This window comes from Urocampus carinirostris, chromosome 15 (assembly GCF_059441175.1).
Source record: "Urocampus carinirostris isolate Australia breed hairy pipefish chromosome 15, RoL_Ucar_1.0, whole genome shotgun sequence".
In the NCBI taxonomy this organism is placed as follows: domain Eukaryota; kingdom Metazoa; phylum Chordata; class Actinopteri; order Syngnathiformes; family Syngnathidae; genus Urocampus; species Urocampus carinirostris.
In genome coordinates, this window is record NC_142363.1 from 30,724,771 (window position 1) to 30,748,890 (window position 24,120).

Consider the following 24,120-nt stretch of genomic DNA (forward strand, 5'->3'; position numbering starts at 1 on the left):
ATGGGTGACTGAGATTTTCTAGGAAATTTGATTTCTAACTGGCATGAGAAATTGCTGTGCTCTATGTCTTTAAATACATGATAAATTCTTCCACAATGCGATTTAAAATGGGTTCATAAATTCTACATAAGTAAATCATTCTATGCCCTTGAACAAGGCGAATGTTTCAGTGGTTGACTAAGTCCATTTTAACACCTAATAATTACAACACAATTGTCAACACCAGAACGGAGACAGGACCCACTTGCATTGCGTTTCTCACAAGTTTTATTGGAAGATAGAGAAAGGGTTGCGGCCACTATCTGGTGATTGCTGGACGCGGGAAGCAGGTCGCTCTGATACTCGGATTGCGCTCCGAACGCGGAAGTGGATCTTCCGTGGCGAGCGATGGCGGTGTCGGGGACGGAAAAACGGGTCAGTAGCCGGGACAGGAGAGCAAAAACGGGGTCGGAAGCGAGTAAGCCGGATTAGGAGAGAAGACGTGGTCGGGGACAAAAAGAGGTCGAAAGCCGGGACGGAAGAGTAGACGTGGTTAGGATCAAAAACGGGTCGAAGCCGGGGGACAGACGGGAGCAAAAAAGAGGGACAGGTGGGAGTCAGGGTCGAAAAAGTCTTGCCTAGTGTTAATTGAGGTATTGTTCCCGCTTATTTTGTCCTGTTTAATATCAGTTTTCAGTTTAGTTTCCGTCTATTTTTGTCCTGTTTATTATTTTCTCCAGTTTCCGTTCCTGTCTAGTTTGTCCTGTTCATTTTCAATATCCTGATTCATGATCTATCCTGTCTGTCCTGTCCTGTCTGGTATTGACCCCATCCGTCCGATATCCACTCGGGCACTTGGAATCGATCTCATCTGTCTCTGGCTTCCTGTCTTTCCACGCCAGACGGCTGCCCAACGTGCATGACTCCCCATTTCCCGTAAAATGAAAAAGCTTGTGTGAGAACGTCACGCGTTTGGGTCCTGATCCTGTTCTGGTTCATTACTGTTATAAGGCAAAACCAAGGCATTTTATTTCTGTGCAGCCCAATACCAAACGACCCACGGCCCGTTACCAGTCCCCCGCCCAGTGTTTGCCAACCACTTCCCTAAAGTTTACCTTCTTGTCTTCTAAAGAGTTGAAATTTCAAGCAGATTTCAATGAAAACACGACTAATCATGATTTGACTGTCTTTATTTTGCATGAATGTAACTTGATTCTCGTCACGATAACCATAAAGGCAAAAAAACACTATATATCTTGTAAGAATACAATAAATATAAAAATATAAATACACAGTATTGCACATGTCGTATTTAAAGTGCCGCGTTGCCATGGCAACCTGACCCAAACATGCTTTCTTCCGAAGTGTAAAAAAAGGTGGGAGTGCAATTTGAGAGAGATCACCGGTGCATGCTGACGTCATTTCCGCTTGCTTGGAGGGATTTCCCCGAGTTTTGCGGTGCGCTCGCGCCTGTAGTTCCATTTGTGTCCACGTGGATGCGCCAGCCTCAAGACGCCAAGCGTCCGTGCACCTTGAAGCTGTAGAGGCAAGTGTAGTTGGGGTCCCCCCAGTTGCTGTGCACGCTCAACCTGACGAGCGTGCTCACACCTTCGTTCTGCAAGAACATCGGAGAACATTTCTCCTCAATGAGAGGTTTTCTGTCATGGAGCGTGTCCTACTCACTGCCACTTGGAAGTTCTGGAACATGCCCCCGTTCTCGTTATATCTGAAGCTCCCCAGCAGAACGCCATCAGACTCCGAAGACTCCAAGCCCTGCGGAGAGAAGGAGTCAGGGCCGCATGTGACATAGTATAATAGTGTCAGGACCAGAACGGAAACAGGACCCAATTGCGTTACGTTTCTCACAAGTTTTATTAAAGGAAAGAGGAAGGGCAGCGCCCACGATCCGGTGATCGTTTGACGCGGGAAGCAGGTGTTGTGGAATAGAAACTTGCATTTGTAGAATAGATTTGCATACATTTGTTCAGGAGACTTGCTGACATGTAGAAAGACTTGCTTAACTTTGGGAGAAATGTTGCTTACATTTCGGGAAGGTCTCGGCGGACGAATTAGTATAAACAATCCTCCTTAAGGGAGGACAAGAGATAACGGCAAAGGGCAAACTGACCCAAACTTAAAAGCATTTCCAAGAATTGATGATTACAGAATCCGTGGCATGTACACGTGAAAGGGACGGGCTACACCGTTTACACATGCTGTGTTGAAACTATAAAGACCCACGCATATCTGAGATTCTCGGAGTTTTGTCTTGTTGAGATGGTTGCAACAATAAACAAGAGCTCCCTCTCACGCCATTGATTCCTGCATTCTCTGTGAACGCGTATGAGACGAATTCTTGATCATCATTATCTTCTTCAACACAGGTCGCTCTGAACGCGGAAGCGGATCTTCCGTGGCGAGCGATGGCGGTGTCGGGAGCGGAAAACAGGTCAGTAGCCGGGACAGGAGAGCAAAAACGTTAGCGTAATCTTCCGTACGAAAGATTACGCTAACGCGAACGTACGATTAGCCTGGGTAAGCTTCATGTTTACGTTCATGGTAAGCATTCAGGGTGTTGGAACGGATTAAAACGATCTTCCGTACGAAAGATTACGCTAACATGAACGTGTAAAAATAAAAAAATCAGGTCGTTTACACGTCATTTAGCACCGGGGTCTCCACAACAAGTGTTGAGCGGTTAAAGGATAAAGAAACGATTTATGAATAAACTCCCACATTTTCTTCATATTTTGCTATTATTTCTTTCTTAAATGCAATAGTTGTACGCACTACTCTTCTTTTTTCACCTGTAGCAACTTTGTTGCTTGGGCCGCCCTTTTTCCGAGGCATAATTAGGGGTTAAAACACTCCGTTCACGGATCTTCAAAACGAAAGCAAAAAGAAGTGCGCGGTCACGTGACAACAGTTCTTCACGAGGGGAGGGTGCAATCTACACCCATACGCCGCTCATCATCGCCCCTAGCGTACCGGCATTCGAACTCCGATTTTTTGAACGAAAAGCGAAGCAAGAATTTCTCGAAATTTTTGGTCGAGAATCGATTTGTTCGAACTGTGAGGCGTTTGAAAACCGAGGTTCCACTGGTATACTGATTAAAGGGATAACCACAAACCTGACTTTTTTCATTTTCTCTTTTTATACTTCCTTTTTTTCTTAACTTCTTTATACAACAATCTCATCTCATCTCATTAGCCGTACCGCTTATCCTCATTAGGGTCGCGGGGGGGCTGGAGCCCATCCCAGCCATCTCCGGGCAGTGGGCAGGGGACACCCTGAACTGGTTGCCAGCCAATTGCAGGGCACACAGGGACAGACAACTCATTCGCTCATTCACACCTAGGGACAATTTGGACCGGCCAATTCACCTGAAATGCATGTTTTTGGAACGTGGGAGGAAACCGGAGTGCCCGGAGGAAACCCACGCAAGCACGGGAAGAACATACAAACTCCGCACAGGAAGTCTGGAGCTGGATTTGAACCCACGACAGGTTCCCATGACATGAACTGTGCCGCACAAGCGCTAACCACTGCGCCGCCGTGCTGCCCTATACAACAATAATGATTCGTAATATAAAAGCAAGTGAGCCGTTTAAGAGCCGGCTCTCTTTAATGAGTTGAGCCGAAAAAGCCGGTACTCTAAAAAGAGACGGACTTCCTTTCACTACATAACTACCACATGAAATCCGAGGCGGCACACAGTAGCATCAAACCGCTCGCTTCGTTTGCAAAGAAAAAAAACGATACTGAGATAGAGGCTACCGCGGCAAACTCGTTTGACTTGATTGATTTTCCGTTTGGTGATAGTCGGTGTATACCGGATGGTACCCATCATTGAAAAATTTGCGTTTTTCGGTATAGATTTTCTTGTACATTGTACACGTCTTAAAATGCATAATAAACGTAATTTGTCCAGCAGGTACGGGGTACTCACGTAAACGGAGAAATCCTTGGGCGAGTGTGGAATTTTCCCAGTGGGTGAGATGCTCTTGGTGATGTGGCCCATGGTGACGCTGGTGACGACCACCGGGTGCGAGAGCTCCACCGTCAGGTTGCCCTGCTGCCCGGCGAAGGCCCAGCAGTTACCCGGGTTCAGCTCCGACGCGCCCTGAGGAGACAAACGGGGCCGCGTCAAAGAGGCCGAAGACCGGTAACCGGCACCAGAACGGACTTCACCTCGATGACCACTTGCGCCCTGACGGCCTGGCGGAAGTCCCAATCCCAACCCAGGATGGACAAGCGTAGAGTCTTAACCTTGTGTGGCGCCGACGTGCCGCTGCAGAAAACTTTGGCACCTGTTGACCCGAAAACAAGCGCGCCCCTGCGGCGTCAAGGTTTGTCTCAAAATGGTCTTTTCTTTGACATGTTTCCAGCATTTTTGTCTTTTGTCATGTTCATCATATGTTTGGCTGGTGTCTACCGTAGTCTTTCATTTTCCTTTTGTCTGTTTTGCTTGTCAGATGTTTGTCTTCTGTCTATCACGTTTGTCTCATTGTTGTCTTTTTTTCTTTCATGTTTGTCTCATATTTGACTCATCTGTCATGTTTGTGTCAAACTTGTCTTTTGTCGATCATGTTCATTTCACTTCAGTCATTTGTTTTTCATTTTTGTCTCATTTATGTCTTGTCTGTCATTTTTTATCTCACATTTGTCTTGTCTGTCATTTCTGTCAAATATTTGTCTCCATCGAATTATGTTTGTCTCATTTTTGTTATTTGTCTTCAATGTTTGTCTCATATGTGTTTTGTCTCTCGCCTTTGACTCGCATTTGTCTTTTGTCTGTCAGGTTTGTCTCACATTTGACTTCTGTCAATCATGTATGCCTCACTTTGGTCTTTGTCTTATCTAATGTGTCTCATGTCTCATATTTTCCTTATCCATCCTTTTTGTCTCACATTTTTTGAATGTTTCTGAAGCCCGTCTGTCTATCATGTATGTCTCACTTTGGTCTTTTTTCTTATCAAATGTGTCTCATTTTTGCCTTATCCATCTTTTTTGTCTCACGTTTTTTGAATGTTTCTGAAGCACGTCATGCATTTGTTTTGTTTTTCTACAAGTTGTGTCTCACATTTATTCTTTGCCTATTTTAAATTTGTATTTTGTCTTTCATGTTCTTCCTCACATTCATGGGTTATCTCTCATATTTCTAACACATTTCCCCCTTTTCTATGATTGTCTCGTTTGTCTCATCTCATCTGTTTGTCTATAATATTGTCTCAGATTTTTTGCCTGTCCCAATTGTCTTTTTTCTATAATATTTGACTGAAATTTGTCTTGTATGTCATGTTTGTCAAATATTTGTCTTTGTCGAATTATGTTTGTCTCACTTTTATTATTTGTCTTCAATGTTTGTTTTGTCTCTCATGTTTGTCTCACATTTGTCTTGTCTGTCGTTTTTGTCAAATATTTGTCTTTGTCGAATTATGTTTGTCTCTCTTATGTTATTTGTCTTCAATGTTTGTCTCATATTTGTTTTGTCTGTCAGGTTTGTCTCACATTTGACTTCTGTCTATCATGTATGTCTCACTTTGGTCTTTTTTTCTTAGCAAATGAGTCTCATTTTTGCCTTATCCATCTTTTTTGTCTCACATATTTTGTATGTGTCTGAAGCCCGTCATGCATTTGTTTTGTTTTTCTACAAGTTGTGTCTCACATTTATTCTTTGCCTATTTTAAATTTGTATTTTGTCTTTCATGTTCTTCCTCACATTCATGGGTTTTCTAATGCATTTGTCCTTTTTCTATAATTGTCTTGTTTGTCTCATCTCATGTTTGTCTATAATGTCGTCTCAAATTGTTTGCCTGTCCCACATGTCCTTTTTCTATAATATTTGACTGAAATTTGTCTTGTCCATCATACTTGTCTTATATTTGTCCATCAGGTTTATCTCATAGTTATCTTATCCTTCTTATTTGTCTTACATTAATTGTTTGTGTTATATGCCGGGCAGTCATTTGTTTTGATTCTCTACAGGTTTTGTGTCTGGTTTTTTGCCTCTTTTGTCTATCATGTTTGTCCTTCATGCCTGTCACGCGTTTGTTTTGTTTCCATCGATTTTGTCTCACTTTTGTCTTATGTATAATTGTCATAATAAGGTGAGAGGCTAAGTCATCCGGGAGGGACTTGGTGTAAAGCCGCTGCTTCTCCACATTGAGAGGAGCCAATTGAGGTGGCTCAGGCATCTGATAAGGATGCCTCCTGGTCGCTTCCCCACGTGAGGTGTTCCGGGGATGTCCCACCGACCTATTTGGCTGGAGGGACTATGTCTCCAGGCTGGCCTGGGAATGCCTTGGGATCCTGTCGGATGAGCTGGATGAAGTGGCTGGGGATAGGGAGGTCTGGGCTTCCCCGGTGAGGATGAGCGGGAGAAAATGGATGGATGGATGGGCAATTGTCGTAATGTATGTACTAGATTAATGTTCTGTTGTTGATATCACACAATTGTATTTTTCTGTAATGTTTGCCTCATATTTGTATTCAGGGTTGGGTAGGGTTACTTGAACTTGATTACTTTCAATTACTTTTGGATTACTCCAATACCAAATATGCTAATGTAACGGGTGTAATAAATAACTTTTGTTTTATTGAAATTCCTGCTGATATATGTGTATAGTTTTTGGTAAGTGTCCTGCAATGATGAGTCCAACAGTGCCACCTGCTGGTATGGGGTGGGGTTTGGTTTTGGCTTCTGACATGTGACCGGGAGGCGGGGTTTGTTGGCAGTCTACAGAGAGAGCTGCTAACGGTAAGACACATCTTTTGGTGCTCCACAAAATAAGTTAATTTTAAACATTATAACCACAGCTGACAAATCTCTCAACATGCACAGTAATGTGATTGATGTTGTCAAGCTGTTTGGATTTATTTTTGTTTTGTTTCTGTTTTACCAAAATGTTAATTCCCCTTGTCGAGTCAAAGAGATCAAAGCCAGCAGAAAAGGTAATGTTGTGACTCATTTCATCTGCAGGTAAATTGTACCCGTTTTTATACTCATTATTGTTCTTATTTCTATTTTCTCATATATATTAAAAAGGATGATGTTGGTTAAAATTCAGACTAAAGAAAAATATGTTGAATTCATTGTAAACGTTAAAAATCCACTATACGATCTCTTTTTAAAGGTATCTTGTTAAAATGGATGTAAAAATGTATTGTGATATTCTAAAATGTATTTTATGTAAATTGAAAAGAAAGCTCTTTGATATGCTTTATGCTAATGGTGTGACTCATTTCATCTGCAGAAACTGTAATTAAAAAAAACCTCATCATCCAGTCCAGCGTGAATGTGGATCTTTGGTGGAACAGGAACACCGCGGTTACACTAATAAAAGAAACTAAATATGAATCAAATGATGACTCACAACACGTGGTAAGCTTTCGCTCCTGGCTTTGATCTCTTTGATCTCCGGCAAAACTAACATAAAATGCGACAGAAGCAAATATTGTCCCAAATATATTGTTTGTCTCTCATGCCTGTCACACAGGTCGTGTCTATCACGTTACCTGTCTATCCGTTTGTATCCGACTCTGTCTGTCTGTCTGTCTGTATTTGTCTTTGGTCAGTCCCTTTTGTCATTGGAATGTTAGATGCTTCTTCAGGTTATAAAATTTGAAGGTGATGCACCAAGACGAGTAAGTATGCATGCGCTCACCCGCCGACTCAAGGGCGTAGTTTGGAACGGTTGCCCACAGCGGCACCTTGTCATCTTTGCGCATCCGTTCCTCGTAGTTGTGAACAAGCGCTTTGATCTCGTCGAACTTTCCCGAAACTTCCTCCAAAAACTCGTTGCCGGAAAACTGCTGGGACGACAGGGCCGTTACAAAAGTCGCTATATTGAGAGCTCTCCGGCGAGCATGGTGGAAGGCAATCATACCGGACTGGAAGGGTCGGAGCCGCCCATCATTTGTCGTATGAACGGCCCGCACACTGAAACAGGAAGTGAAAGATCTATGACACAGTTCAATTTCATTTGTGGGCGAGAATTTTATCACAACGACAGGGTTTTTACTTAAAATGGATCAGGAGTGGTGCCCATGTTCCCTCTAATTTTCCACGGGTCTGAGCATTCACACAAAGTCGGTGAACAACGCTTGAAACAACAGTGAGCAACGGCAATCCCAAGTGTGGCAAGATAATTAATGATCAAACATGTCCAAAACTTGACATCACGTTACATTTTGCTGAGTTTCCGGCAATGCAAAATGATTTTTCTCTTTTGAATGAATTGACTCATGTACGATTGCCTACAAACGTCGTTTGTTCTTACAATTCTTTCGCAAGATATCCATTTCTTTTTATTTTCTGATATATTTTGTCGCATAATATTAACATTTTTGGGGGCTTATTTCGTCGGTTGTAAGATACAGAACTGTACTTAATCACATTTTTTAGTGGAAGTACAATGTTGGCAACAAGATTCACTTGATATCATTGGAAATTATTTGAATGCAACACAAACTTTTCTTCTTTTTTTGTGTTTTTTTTCTACTTTTTTTTAAAATTCCTTTAAAAAAATCTCATTGTGTTTATTTTTTCCGAGCTGTTACTTTTTTCTTTTTGTTCTCTATTTACTTTTTTTCCTACATTTCTTTCTTTTCTTTTTTTCTGGCTTTTTTCTAAATTTTTCCTTCTTTTTTTCTCTTCCTTTTGTTTCTTTTTTTTCTCAGCTTTTCACTACTTTTTCATTTTGGTATTTTTTTTCTTTTTTGTTCTATTTCCCCATTCCTTTAAGTCATTTTGTGCATAATTTTACATAATATTTGGTCGTGTTGGGATTAAAGAAGCAAAAACAACTTGAGCCGTTTAGTGAGCCGAGCCGAAGAAGCCGGTTATCGAAAAACTCTACTAACTTTACTCAACTTCGACTCGACTTCAAAATACCGCATTTAGGACACAACGTCAGGGGAAGCCGTGTATTTTTACCTTCATGCACTGTAACTTTGACTTAAGTCGCTTCTTAATTAGTAATTTTGAGCCCTCATTTTTATGCGCTTGCTAGATTTTCTTGTGCGCTGAGAATGTGTGAGCAGTGCGCAATTGCGCACGCGCGCAGCTTAGAGGGAACACTGGCGGTGCCCCTGTGCAGTGTTAAGACTGTTCCTGTTAGGTTTCAACAGACCTCCCATGACTAGTGGGCTCCAAACGGGGTTTGAACTGGGCAAGGTTGTGTCCAATCACCACATACCTGTGCCCAATTATCCTGCACCCTTTTAAAAACCATTTTGATTTTGTCGGTTTGTCATTTTTCACTTAGTTTGCCATTGTCATACTGGTTTTAATTGTATGCCACTTTTGTAATATCTGCTGTTCATATGTCAGATATGTTTTTTTGTTTATGGTTAAGACACTTTTTTTCATTTTTTGTTCCTGTTTTTTGTCAATGAATATGATGATCCCTTGTTGAGCACACCTGCCTCATGCTCCTCCGCATTTGGGTCCACCTCTGACATCATGACAGTTTCTTCCTTCTTTTGGAGGATATCTATTTAGTTGTTTGTTACTTTGTTACTGGGTTTGGTTATTCAACATCATTTCTTTAATCTGCATCTCCGCGTAATGTGTCCGTTGGCAATTGTAACAAGCTCAATCTGAATTTGAGACTTTGAATTTACCATGTTCCAGGACTCGGATCTTCTCATTGGGAAAAGAGCATTAAAATACATTTTGCAAAGATCTCTTTACACTAGAAAAGTGAAGAGTAATGACTAAAGAGGACCCTCTCCGGAATAATACATGCCAGGGGTCTTTAACATGGTGCCCGCAGGCACCAGAAAGCCCCTTGAGACTACCTGAGTAGCACGCCGACTGTTTCTGAGAATACATCATGGGTCATTGTGGTTTTCAAGAAAATTTGATTTCTAACTATCGAACCATTTCAACCTGGTTTATTTTAACCTGGTAATAACATAGTGATAAGATGTTATTTTCAAAATAAGGATAGTGGGATGTTTGGACCTGTTCTAAGGGATGGGCAGGGCACCCGTATGATGCGGCAGGGGTAAACCAGTGACAGCTGTCGGGCCCTGCTCTTGAACAAAAGAGTGTGTTGTGTCACCCTGACCCGAGTGACATGGCTGCTTTCTTGTGCCCCGTTTCATCTGGAGGGACAAAAGCATGACCAACTTTGGTGCCGAGGTGCCTAACTTGTTTGGGTGCTTGGGCATTTGGGTTGGCCATGGTCCAAAAATGTTTGTGTGTGTTTTTTGCTACTTTTCCCTTTTTTATTTTCTTTATATTTGTATGTGTTTGTCTTGCTGTCGGTCACCCCTCTTGAGGGATATGATAAAGGTAGATAGATAGGTAGATATGTAGATATTTAGATAATAATTTATTTAGATAGATAGATAGATAGATAGATGGAAAGATAGATAGATAGATAGAGAGAGAGAGATGAGAGAGAGAGAGAGAGAGAGAGAGAGATGCGGCAGGAGGTAGAGCGCTCGTCTTGGGATTAAGAGATCACAGGTTCGATTCCCGGCTCCTCCGTGTTATATGTTGAAGTGTCCTTGGGCAAGACACTGAATCCCTAATGCCCCCAATAAGCAGGTTGGCGCCTTGCATGGCTGCACGGCCGCTATTGGTGTGTGAGTGTGAGTGTGTGTGTGAGTGCGTGTGAATGGGTAAGTTTGACGCATTGAACATTGTAAAGCGTTTTGGGAAGTCTTCATTGACTTGAAAAGCGCTATATAAATGCAGACCATTTACCATAGATAGATAGATAGATAGATAGATAGATAGATAGATAGATAGATAGATAGATAGATAGATAGATAGATAGATAGATAGATAGATATCAAACGACTAGACCTTTTCACTAATTAGTAACCAAAAGTAGCTTTTGACTTGAAAAAAGGTTGGAGACCTTATATACAATTATTTTTTTTACTGGACTAGAGATGATTAAACGAGGGTAGAGATCAATGGTAGGGAAATCTAGTCCTCTTTTCAATGTCTCCCTCGTCCAACACAGCAGTACTACGGTTCTCCAGGACCAGACCTTCATTTAGGACAGGGGTGTCAAACTCATTCTAACTCGGGGGCCACAAGATAGAACAAACATTCTTTCGGGGCCGGACTAATGCGGAAGGAAGAATGAAAAGGAGAGATGGACCGAATGAAAGAAAGAAAGAAAGAAAGAAAGAGGGAAGAAATGGAGAAAGAAAGAAAGAAAGAAAGAAAGAAAGAAAGAAACTAGTAGATTGAGGAGAAAGAAAAAAGAGAGGGAAAGAAATAAGAGAAAAAGAGGGAGAGAAAAAGAGAGAGGGTGGGAAAAGAAAGAGAGAAAGGGAGAAAGTAAAAGAGAGATAAAAGAGAGCAAGAGAGAGAGAATGTAAGAAACAAAAGAGAGCGAAAGAGAAATGGTGAGAAGAGAGAGAAAAAGAAATCCAAACAGAAATAGAAAGAGAGAAAGAGAGAAGGAGAGACAGAGAGAAGGGGAGAGAGGAGGAGGATGCAAGAGAGAGAGAGAGAAAAGACGGAGAAAAGGAAAAAAGGAAGTGAGAGCAAAAGAAGGTAAAAAGACACAGATAGATAAAAAGACAAAGAGGAACAAAAAAAGAAAAAGATAGACAGATCAAGTAAAAGAGAGAGGGATAGAAAGTGAGGGGGAAAAGGGTGGAAGAGAGAGAGAGAGAATAAAAGGAATACAAGTAGAGCGTTTGTGTCATGTCCTGCACGGTTGTCATGGCACCCAGCTGGCCCCGCCCCTTGACACCGGCTGAGACGCATTGGACCGATTGCTCTTGGAGTACTTAAGCGCGCTCCTTAGTACTGTGCGTTGCTGGAACGTTTGGTAAACCTGGTTAATGTCATGTCCTGCACGGTTGTCATGGCATCCAGCTAGCCCCGCCCCTTGACACCGGCTGAGACGCATTGAACTGATTGCTTGTGGAGTACTTAAACTCTCCTTTTGGGACTGCCCGTTGCTAGACCATTGCTTTACCTTGTTGAAGACCTGTTCATGCCTGTTTGATCTGAGTAATGCCTAGTTTGTAATTTTGATTGCCTTTGAACCTGTTTTGTTTTGTCTTTGGTCCATTTGTGTGTTGGACAACTTTTATTTCTCAATTGAAGTGAAAGATCGGCTACGCAAATGAGTTCCGACTTCCTGATTCCTGGTTCGTTTTGTGATAGTTAAACTCCGTGAGACTTCTGTTAAAAGCTGTTAAATGCCTAGTTCTGTGAATCTGCCCGTATTTGATCCTGTTTTGTTTTTGGTATGATCCGTTTGTTTGTTTTTGACAACTTGTCTTTTGTTAGGATTTCTAATCCACTCCGCGACCATCGATCCCCGGATCGAGTGTGCGCACCCTCCTCATCCTCCCCCCAATAAATTGTGAGTACGTCCACGCGAATGGGTGCTTTTTTCCTGTTTCCCGCTCCGCTTCGTGACAGTTTGTGAGAGGCGCCAAACATCAAGTGGACATATTTCAACCTGCAGCTCGTTTTTCTCTTGTTGTTGTCTCGCGGGCCGGATTCAATCCCTCAGCGGGCCTGATCCGGCCCGCGGGCCGCCTGTTTCACACCCGTGACTTAGGAGTAGTTTGCATACTTACAAATCCACAAGACGGGGATGAGAAAGGGAATGAAGTAGTTCCGTGCCAAGCGAATCACTCTGCTGGCTCTGCCTGCCGCCCGTCTGACGTCTACAAAAGAACAGCCCGACTGCGGGGCCTCGTCCTTGGGCTCCCCCGTGACGAACCGGCGGGTGCGCTGCAGAGCGCGGCTCCGAGTCCAAAGCTTTCTGTGAGGACAAGGTGTTTTAGAGGTCTCCTTCGGCAAACACAGTTAAATCAAGATATGTCCAGGTTTCTCGAGAGCTTGGTTATGAAACCTCCGAAACATGGAAGACCACAGTCCTCCAGGACTGGACCTTGACACCTGTGCAGTGTTCATTTTAGCAGCGAAAAGTGATGGGTCCCGGGGACTCGCATGCTCAAAAATCTATGGGGTCCCAACCAATGTTCCCTGTAATTTTCCACGGGTCTGAGCGTTCACACAACGTCGGTGAGCAACGCTTGAAACAACAGTGAGCAACCATAATCCCAAGTGTGGCAAAATAATTACCGTATTTTCCGCACTATAGGGCGCACCGGGTTATAGGGCGCACCCCCAAAAAATAGTTTTTGGTCCTATATCTTCCATAGATAAGGCGCACCGGATTATAAGGCGCTACAATGGGAACGTCGACAAAACAGTCAGATGATTCAGTCCAACTGATTACCCCCTTAACATTCCCAAAGCTTGCAAAGAAGCAAATACGTGTCGTAGACACGTGCGGATGCGGTGTCCGTACGATGTCACTTAAATGCGTCATTTCAAATATCATTCGGAAGGTTGAAGTCTTGGGATTCAAGAAATGCCAAACATTTCTATGTTTCTATTTTCTTTTTCGCTCACAACTTTACTGTGCATATGACAATAAACACTTGGAATTGAGTTTCATTCACTCAACTCATCACAGCAACATCAAGATCGTTCTAAAACAAGATACCGGGAAAATATAAAGCCGCATAACTCACCTAAGTTCTCACGTTCAATAATGATACGCAATCATGGTCTTCTTACAACCGTGAGTGAAGTAAATCCAGGAGAGTAAATTATTTGCAAATACAGACTAATAAAACATGTTTCTTTATGGTGTACTTTTGCAAGCTTGCTAAGCTTGCTACGCCATTGCTAAACTCGGCCAATTGCAGGGTTTGTTTTGGCCATCTAGCCTATTGGAGGCTCTGAATAACTTCAGCCAATAGCGATCGATTTCACTGATGATTGACACATCTTTTTCGGCCAATTGCAGGGTTTGGTTTGGCCATCTATCCAATCCGAGGCTCCGAATAACTTCAGCCAATAGTGATCGATTCAAATGATGATTGACACATTGGTTAGCCAATGAAACGCCGGTATATAAATCCCAGCATACACCGCGGACTTGCCACGCCATTGTTAAACTCGGCCGATTGGAGGGTTTGTTTTGGCTCCGAATAACTTCAGCCAATAGTGATCGATTCAAATGATAATTGACACATTGCTTAGCCAATGAAACGCCGGTATATAAATCCCAGCATACACCGCGGACGACTTCGCGCTCGGGGGAGAATCTAGTCGGCGGCTGTTGAGTAAGTTGCGAGACCTTGCGAATTTAATATTGAGCCATATATAAGGCGCACTGTGTTATTGCATTCTGGAGATGGAATAAGAGCTTGCTCTGTCCACTCCACGCATCGGCCCGGTATTGCAGTACCTCCGGGAACGGTGCATTCGCAATGATCGCAACAAGGCTTTAGGGCTAGGACCTTAGCTTAGCCTTTTGGCTGAGAGTAAGTGTCCCGGCTCCTAGGCTTTGTAGCGTATAATGAACTGACCGATAACGGATAATGGATAATGAATAACGAAGATAGATCAATAACCCTTAAACCCCCATTCTCCTTCGACTCAACTTCAAAATACCGCAATTGGGACACGTCAGGGGAACCTGTGTATTTTTACCTTCATGCACTGTAACTTTGACTTCAGTCGCTTCTTAATTAGTAATTTTGAGCCCTCATTTTTGTGCGCTGGTTCGATTTTCTTGTGCGCTGAGAATGTGGGAGCAGTGCGCAATTGCGCACGCGCGCAGCTTAGAGGGAACACTGGTCCCAACAGAGATCTATGGGTCCCCAAAATTTAGTGTGCTCCATGCCCCTACAAACTGTCAGATTTTCCCTTACAAAATACAAAAAAATATATTTTTTTTCCAAACATGTTTATTTATGTAGTTTAACGTGTTATATTGTACATGTGTTTCCTTATATCATATATATTGTTAATGAACAATTTGTTGTGAGACACTGAGTTGCTCGACATGAATGAGGTTTATTACAAAAAAAAGTTCAAAAATTGAAGGCGCTTGGACGCTTACTGTCGAAGGAAAAGATACATGCAAATATAATTAAGTAGAATAATACATTTTCTTATTCAAATTATTAATTTGTTTTCTGCATTAAATTATTGTTGGTAATATACTGATTAAAAGGGATCACCACAAACCTGTCCTTTTTCATTTTCTCCTTTTATACTTCCTTTTTTTCTTAACTTCTTTATACTACATCATCATTCGTAATATAATGCATCAAAGCAAGTGAGCCGTTTGAGAGCCGGCTCTCTTGAATGAGTTGAGCCGAAAAAGCCGGTTCTCTAAAAAGAAACGGACTTTCACTAGACAACTCGAACAAAACAACGGATCTGCCTTACGAAAAGTTTGGAGTGCGGTAAATCTTTGTTAAAAAACGCTAATGACAATTTGGTGTCAAAAAAGTTGCGTCCCGGGGACGCACGTTGATTTGACACGATGCGTCCCCAGCAAAAACAATGCGTCTAGGACGCAGGGACGCGGGCAAACGAGACCACTGCCTGTGGTCTGGACGGTCTTTCTGTTCACAGCTCCACTTTGCCACATCCAATATGGCAGCGACATTGACGCTTGTAGATATGTTGAAGTGGGCCAACATGAACACACCTGCTTACCTGTACGGCGTCTCCTTGTAGGAAATGACGGGCAGACCGTCGCTGGTGTAGTAGCCCGATGACTCCAGGCGGGAACTTTTTCTTATCATGGCTGGTCAATGAAACACAAAGGAGGGTCTGGGTCAGATCCTGAGGGAGTAACTCCTACTATTCCATATAATCAGGGTTGGGTAGGGTTACTTTAACTTGATTACTTTCAATTACTTTTGGATTACTCCAATAACAAATATGCTAATAAAAGACAAAAGAAACTAAATAGGAATAAAATGACCCCATTTTTGGCAGGCTTGGGGAGTAACGGAATACATGGAACGGCAAAAATGATGTTGGCAAGCCGGATTGATTTTCATTTTGTTTCTGTCGCATTTTATGTTAGTTTTGCCGGAGATCAAAGAGATCAAAGCCAGGAGAGAAAGCTTACCACGTGTTGCGAGTCATCATTTTATTCCTATTTAGTTTCTTTTGTTTTTTATTAGCATATTTGGTATTGGAGTCATCCAAAATTGAAAGTAATCAAGTTAAAGTAACCCTACCCAACCCTTACCAGGGGCCATCAACGTGTTGCCCGCAAGAACATGTCATGGTTCATTGATGAATTTTTATTGCGAACTGGCATGAGAAATAATTGAAATGATCTATGTATTTAAAGACATAACCAATTCTTCAAAAAATAGCATATACAGTGGAACCTCGCTAGTTCGCGGTTCCACTTTCGTTCAGAGCTTCGCAGGTCTAAAAAATATTCAAAAATTAAGAATATCAAAAAATATTTAAAAATTAATAATAATGAAAAATATTGAATTAAAATTACAAATGACATTATTTTACAAAATTTGAAGACAAAATATTCAATTAGAATTAGTAATTGCATCATCTCATCTCATTAGCTTATCCTCAATAGGGCCGCGGGGGTGCTGGAGCCCATCCCAGCCATCTGTGGGCAGGGGACACCCTGAACTGGTTGCCAGCCAATGGCAGGGCACACGGGGACAGACAATTCGCTCACTCATTCACACCTAGGGACAATTTGGACCGGCCAATTCACCTGAAATACATGTTTTTGGAATGTGGGAGGAAACAGGAGTGCCCGGAGAAAACCCACGCAAGCATGGGGAGAACATACAAACTAGAGTGTAGAGCTGGATTTTAACCCACGCAGGAGGTTCCCAAGACATGAACTGTGCCGCACATGCCCTAACCACTGCGCCGCCGTGCTGCCCTTCTAATTGCATCATTTTAGAAAATTTTAAAACACAAAGAAATGCACGTATACGCTAAGCATCACGCAAGCTGATTGGCCAGCACACGCTGAATACTCGACTCCCCATTGGCCCATTCACTACAGTAGCCCAAGCTTCTCCCGATGCCCATCAGTCCAGTCGGATAAATGTTAATTTCTTGCGCAAAACGACGGACTAATTATGTTAGCTAATTGTAGTGTTTGCTTGTTTTTGAAAGCTGATAACGATTATTGGTTGTTCGTAAGTAAATTGTTAGGTAGAACAGTGTTGTAGACCCTCAATTGTTATTGTAAACAGACAACATACTTTACAGTTTTTTTTTTGTTATAACATTAATTTCTCTCTCTCTCTCTCTCTCTACCCGTATTCTATATGGTGTACTGTATACCTGTATATGTTTTTTCAAGCATTTTTGAAGGGGCGCCGCTACTTCGCGGATTTTCAGTTTTCGCGGGTGGTCTCGGTCCCCTTTAACCGCGATAACCGAGACGTCACTGTACTGTAATTTGTAAATCCCTCAGTGCCCTTATTCTTGGCAGATATTTTTTGTAGTTGATCCAACTTCTCATATGAGCAACCGTGTAACATAAAACACAGTAATAACATAGTAATAACATAAGTTGTTAAATGCATCAAATTTGCCAGAAGCCTTGTGTCATGATGACTGATTTGGATCACCTGTGCCCGCTTGTTTGGCTACCTGATTGGTTCACTGTCCTTTTTAAACCAAATCCTGTCACTCGCCTGTTGTCAGTCCGTCAGCGAACCTCTTTTTCTACAAGGCAAGCATTTTAACTCTGACTCCCGCCTGTCCCGCTTTTTACACCCGTTTTTCCACCCATTTTTCCATTTGTCTCCGACTACGACCTGTTTTTGACCCCGACCACGTATGCTCTCCCGTCCCGGCTATCGAATCTGTTTTTTCCGTCCTTGACACCGTCATCTCCCGCTCCAGAAGATCCACTTCCACATTCAGATCACGATCCGATTGTGTGAGCGGCTGGCTTCCCGCGTCCAGCGAGCACCGGATCGCGGGCGCTGCCCTTAATCTTTCTATCAATAAACTTGTGGTTAACGCTACGCATTTGGGTCGTGATTCTGTTCTGGTCATGACACCTTGACTTTCACTACATATGGATGGATACAACTGTTGCATCTATCATATACGGACTGTAGCATTTTCTTGGTGGGGTAGAATATAAAACTTACATTTCCTGGACAAATCAACCCTATGCACATGAAGGTTTTTCAGAGAGTAAGCCGGAGTTTGCAGGTATCATTCGTTCATGTACTATTAGTCCCATTTAGGTACATATTATTATTATTCATCTGCAGAGAATTACCTCTATCGCAGCAGTACATGGGGGAATTTCTGCGACACCCTACAAGCACCAAACCCATCGAAGAACTTGTTTCTGTATCCTGAACGCTTATTGGAGCAATCCGAATAAATGGTTTAAATAAGTTGCACGGTGGTTATTTGCTCTCACTCCAAAAGCAGGCTTCATTGCTGTTTACAGCCTGTTCAGAAAGTGTGCTTGTATGGGGTTTGCCACAAGCATTGACTTACACTACATATGGACGGATACAACTGTTGCATCAGAAATATTTGGAGGGTTTTATTTTCACTGAGAGTCAGAAAATAAAGCGAAAATGTCCGGGAGAAATTAACCCATATAAATTAAGCTTTCTTAGAGAGAGAGAGAGAGAGAGAGAGAGAGAGAGAGAGAGAAGGGAGAGAGAGAGAGTTTATGTGTACGATGTTTTTATGTACTACAATGCTTTGCAGATTTTTTGTATTGTTATATTTCTCTATATATGGTACTGCCTTGACCTCTGATTGGCTCCCTGTCACTATTTTAACCCCCGTCTTTCCGTCACCTGTTGTCAGTCCGTCCGCGAACCTCACTTTACTCTAGGCAAGCTTCCGACCCTGACTCACTCCTGTTTTGGCTCCTGTCTGTTTCCCGGCTTCGGCCCATTTTCTGATATCGACCACGTTTTTGCTCCCCTGTCCCGGCTACTGACTTGTTTTTTCCGCTCCCGACACCGCCATGGCTTGCCACGGAAGTGCCACTTCCGCATTCAGAGCGACCTGCTCCCCGCGACCAGCGATCACCGGATCATGGGTGCAATCCTTCCTCCCTTCTTCCCAATAAAACTGAGAGAAACGTACGCAAGTGGGTCCTGTCTCTGTTCTGGTTTTGACAGTATATATATTTATATATACCTAATACAGGTTGTTATGGAACGCATTAAGCCACATAAGTCAAATTTGTGGCCCGCGGGGGAAATGTGGACCCAAGGCAATGCTGAGAGAAGCACAAGAGAAAAATGAGCCCGAATGACCGTTTTAAATACAATGGATGTTTCCAAAGCCAGGCACCACACACAAAGTATCCACCGAGTTATGGACTGGCTGTTAAAGACAATAAAAAAAATACAAAATAAAAATACATTTAAATACAGAAGTTTAAATACGTATTAGCTATTTTCTGCAGTGGATATGAAATCTAACAGCAAATTTCCCATATTCAGGTAAATATTTTAATAAAGAAATAGAGAGTAGAAAGACATTTAAGTCATTAAATCAATCACTTAATTCATGTTAGTATGCTATTCTTGTCACTTTCGAGTCTGCATGAGTTTCTCTGCGTTAAATAAATCATAGTGGAAATTAATTCAATTGCTCTTTTTTTAACAAACCCACTGTTGATAAATGCTACGAGAGATTAAATGTTAGTGTCAGAAAAAAATATAGAGAGGGGGAAAAAAACTTCCATAATCCTTTTATATTAAAATCTTACATCTAAGGATCCTAATTTAATAGTGAGCCTCCGAAAAGACCTCCAGCCCTCCAGCTCAGGCACACTTTTTATGCCATTACTTACTAGTTTCCCATACCCCCCATTCCCGTGATTTTTTTTTTACCATGTGGCCCACGAGTTAAAATAAGTTGGACACCCCTGCTATAGTATATATGAATATGTATGGTTCCAACTTTACATAAATTTACTTAACGAACGAATTAAGCTTTATATCGAGAGACAAATATATTTCTTTATTATGCTCCTCCTAGCGGTCAAAGCATGCACAACACAATATTTGCACACATATTCTTAATTCTGTCTCAACTAAATATATGTTTTTAATTTTAAAATAATTTTGTTGAACCTTCGAACAAGACAAATCACAAAATGCAACAATGACGTCACACGTAGCCCCGCCCCTTCCCCGTAACCCAAGCGTCAATCAAGCCTTGCAAAAGTTGCTTTTTAAGTGTTTTAGTTTCTATTTTCTACTCACATTTCTACTTGTAGTGGCAGCCGACTGTTGTATCGGAATCCCCGTGAGGAGGTGTTGCCAACTTACAGGGCTTCTAACCGGGAGCAGCCGCCATTTTTCGCCGGTCGGGAGAAACTGCGATCGTCGTGGCGCCACAAAGGCCGCCGCCGCCATCTCCTCACCTGGTGACGTCATCGCTTGTTGCCGCTCCTTCGAGCCCTGTGACGCGTGACGTCATCACTTTGGCTCAAGGTAAGCGAGAAAGTGATCGTGCTGCCGAGGAGCTAGAAAACGATAGAAATCTTCAAAAACAAAAAAGAAAATTAAATGAGGATTTTGACATTTCGTGCTTTTGTCTGACACAGGTGACACTCTTGATGATCACCAAAGAATGGACTCAGATCCCCCGGTTTTGTCTAACTAGTTTAAATACTTTAACCACAATTATGAACATTACATTCTCTACTATCAATGTGAGAAGTGTGAGATCAAAGATTAAGGCTCACAGTGTTTTATCGTTCTTAAAAACTATCAGAACAGATGTGTTTTTACTACAAGAATGCTGCATCCCCTTTCTAAAAAATTATAAACAGTGGGAAGAGATTTGGCCATATCCTTCATTATGGAGTGGCTCGAATGAAAACCGTAACGATGGGGTAGCCATTTTAATAAACAACCCTCAACTCATCATAAAGGGGAGTACTGTGATGAGAGAAGGACGCGCAATCTTAGCAAAACTTTCTTATATAGGGAATGATTTTAACCTAATTAACATATACGGCCATGCCGACAGACATCTCAGGTACGAACTTTTAGAGGACATCCAGTCGCATATGCTAGGCCATCAACCACTAATCGTGGGAGGAGATTTTAATTGCATCCTAAGTCGGAAGGATAGAAAGAGGACCGATGAGGAGTTTAAAGTAGATAAAACATCAACTTTATTACAAGACATGTGCCGGACATTTAAACTGGTGGACTGTTTTAAATCCATACATCCAGGAGAAGAGGGCTTCACCTGGTTCAGTAGTGACAATGCCAGAGCCTCTCGAATAGACTACATATTTACAAGGGGTTTAGCACAGAGTGATGCAAGATTAATTCCTGTTTTTTTTTCGGATCACTTGCTATTGTCCTGCTCTCTCTCATTCTCTTCAGGTATGACTGTTGGGAAGGGTTTGTGGAAGTTAAACTGCTCTTTGCTGGAGGATGAGGCTATAGTCACACAATACAGAGAGCTTTACAAAGACTGGCAGACCCTTCAAGACTCGTATGATTCTCGAGCAGAATGGTGGGAAATGACAAAGAAACGAACACAGACCTTTTTTAAAAATGCAGGGAAAAACAAGAAACTTAAAGAGATGAAACGCATGTCGGGTCTACAAAGAAGACTCCAACGCTATTTCATCCTAACAGAAAAGGGGATGGACTTTAATGATGAAATCAAAGAGACCAAACAAGAACTAAACGCTTTGGCGGAAATAAAGAGTAAAGGCATCATAATAAGAAGCAGAGAAAGAGAAATAGAAGAAGGGGAAAAATGTACACGCTACTTTTTTAAAAAAATTATGAGCAAAAATGAGGGGCTTTTTAAACTTCAAAACGAAAACGGGCAAATAACAAAGGAAAGTAGTGAAATAACCAGATTGGTAGAAGACTACTACAAAAAATTATTTGAAAAGAAAGAAACACATGAGAATGAAATGGGGCATGTATTGGATCATATTTCAAGATCAGTGCGTCAAGACCCCTTTTTAACGTCAGACTTTACCCAAGAACAACTGAATGATTGCATAAAAGCTATGAAAAAAGGCAAATCACCTGGGGAGGACGGACTCAACCTCGAATTTTACCGGACTTTTTGGGATATTTTAGCACCAGATCTGATTACGGTTTTTAACGAATTTTCCAGTCGAGACAATATGCCAGACAGTTTCAGAATAGGGATAGTTACTCTATTGCACAAAAAAGGAGACAAAATTGACTTAAAAAACTGGCGACCTATAACACTTTTAAATGTGGACTGTAAAATTTTCAGCAAGCTTCTAGCGACACGAATGTCTGTAGTCTTGGGAGACTTGGTTGATCCAGACCAAACCTGTGCCATTGTGGGAAGGAAGATCAACGACAGTCTCATGCTGATCCGTGACACCATTTGTTATGCGAGAGACAGAAACATGCGACTAGCGGTCCTAAACCTAGACTTTGAAAAAGCCTTTGATCGAGTCTCGCACCAATACCTCTTCAGGGTATTGCAAAAATGTGGTTTTCCCCAAAAATACATCAAGTGGGTAGGACTGCTATACCGAGACATCTTTAGCAAATTCATGATTAACGGGAATTTATCGGAAGCAATCGAGGTCAACTGCGGTGTACGTCAAGGTTGCCCTATGTCTCCGCTTCTCTATGTTCTTTGCATTGAACCTTTGGCACAAATGTTAAGAAAAGATAGATTTGTCGAAGGGATCAATATCCCAGGAAGTGGGGGACAAATTATCAAGTGTGTTTTGTACATGGATGATTTTAATATTTTATGTACTGACCGCGCATCTGTTGGAAGAGCCCTTGACTTGACTGACCTGTTTGGAAGGGCGTCTGGGTCAAGGCTAAATAGAGAAAAATCACAAGTAAAGTTTTATGGAATGTGGAAAGAGACAGAAAAGGCAGGACTCCCGCTGACGGTATTAAAGACAGACCAGAAAATCCTAGGGATTAAATTCAATGCGGATGGAGGAGGCGAGACCAACTGGGATGACATGACAAGGAAAGTTAAGCAAAGACTTGTTTTTTGGTCACTGAGAAAAATGACAATAGAGGGGAAGGTCCTTATCATCAAAGCGATCATCCTACCAATGCTTTTGTCAATCAGTTTAGTTTTTATGCCCAAAAGAAACGTGCTATTACAACTGGACCGAGCCATCTTTCGCTTTGTCTGGGGATCAAAGTGGGAAAGGATAAAAAGAGATACAATGAAAAAGAAAAAGGAAAAAGGGGGAAAAGGAGTACCTGACCTCCAGCTTTTCCTGGGAAGCAAATATGTCTCTCTCCACTTCCAAAACGCTGTGGGCCCACCCAACAACCCGAAAAGTCAAGCAATGACCCGGTTTTGGATGGGCTCATATTTGCGGAAGCTAAAGCTTGTACCAAACAATCGTTTGATTCCAGTTTCATTTAACTTGCCACCAACACATCTCTTTATTAGGGATTTTTTAAAGAAGTTTGATTTGGAAAAACAAGAATGTCACAATTTACAAAACCACAGGGCCCTTATTGCTATTGTGCAAGAGCGAGCAACAGTAAGCCCTGTGCGGGGGCTTGCGTTTGGCGAACCTACAACGGTTTGGAGAAACGTGAATCATCCTGCCCTCCCAAACAGACTAAGAGACTTGTCATGGATGGTGGCTCATGAAGTTCTCCCAGTCAGAGCCGTAATGCACCACCGAGGTATGTCGGCGACTTCGACGTGCCCTCGACCTGGCTGTGGCGCCCAGGAATCGGTGAGGCACCTTTTTTGTGAGTGCAGCGCTGCCGAGGTCTTGTGGACAATGGCCGACCAACTAGGAAAGTTCCCGGACTTGCCAGCAGGGGAGGTCCCTGATGCACAGTACGTGCTTTACGGGGTGAGTCGGTCGATGAGGTCTCAGAACGACTTTGCCAGGGACTGGCTCACTCTCGCAGCCATCAAGGACGCCATCTGGACCTCCAGAAACCTGTTGGTATGGAGGTGCAGGCAGACCCCCCCTGTGGCTGTGCTACAAATGGCTGCGGATACCATACAATCTGCGAGCGGCGGGGCTAGGACGCAGCCATAAAGAAGACTCGTCTGCACCCACCCAGAGATGGGAACCGGAACTACACTGTGGGAGTCCCGGCAGCAACGGGAGATATACTGTGGAAGTCCCGGCAGCAACGGCCTGAGAGGACCCACTGTGGGAGTCCCGACAGCAGCGGAAGCTACACTGTGGGAGTCCCGGCAGCAACGGCCTGGAGAAGACCCAAAAAGAGGACTGTAAGAGTGCTGTTTGGGAGGGTGGGATGGCAGAGCTACGCCCTTGCACAATAGTATTGCCTTTTACACGCTGGTTAACTACTGT

At 42.5% G+C, this 24,120-nt stretch overlaps 1 protein-coding gene and 1 pseudogene across 2 annotated transcripts; one reads left to right on the top strand and one right to left on the bottom strand.

Moving 5' to 3' along the window:
* Positions 1 to 1,151: 1,151 nt before the first annotated feature.
* LOC148352112 (SUN domain-containing protein 3-like) lies at positions 1,152 to 20,218 on the bottom strand. Of its 2 annotated transcripts, XM_088354298.1 has the most exons (9): positions 20,048 to 20,218; positions 15,501 to 15,591; positions 12,551 to 12,738; positions 7,870 to 7,922; positions 7,648 to 7,792; positions 4,172 to 4,290; positions 3,930 to 4,103; positions 1,663 to 1,752; positions 1,152 to 1,594 (listed from the first exon to the last, which is right to left on the bottom strand). In XM_088354298.1, the coding sequence occupies exons 2-9, from the start codon at positions 15,587 to 15,589 to the stop codon at positions 1,487 to 1,489; spliced, it is 966 nt and encodes a 321-aa protein (XP_088210424.1). In that variant the 5' UTR covers positions 15,590 to 15,591; positions 20,048 to 20,218; the 3' UTR covers positions 1,152 to 1,486. The 2 variants fall into 2 exon arrangements, with proteins under 2 accessions (XP_088210424.1, XP_088210425.1); XM_088354299.1 differs by lacking the exons at positions 15,501 to 15,591; positions 20,048 to 20,218 and adding an exon at positions 13,517 to 13,621.
* Positions 14,169 to 14,253, top strand: LOC148352113 (U2 spliceosomal RNA; annotated as a pseudogene).
* Positions 20,219 to 24,120: the final 3,902 nt, after the last annotated feature.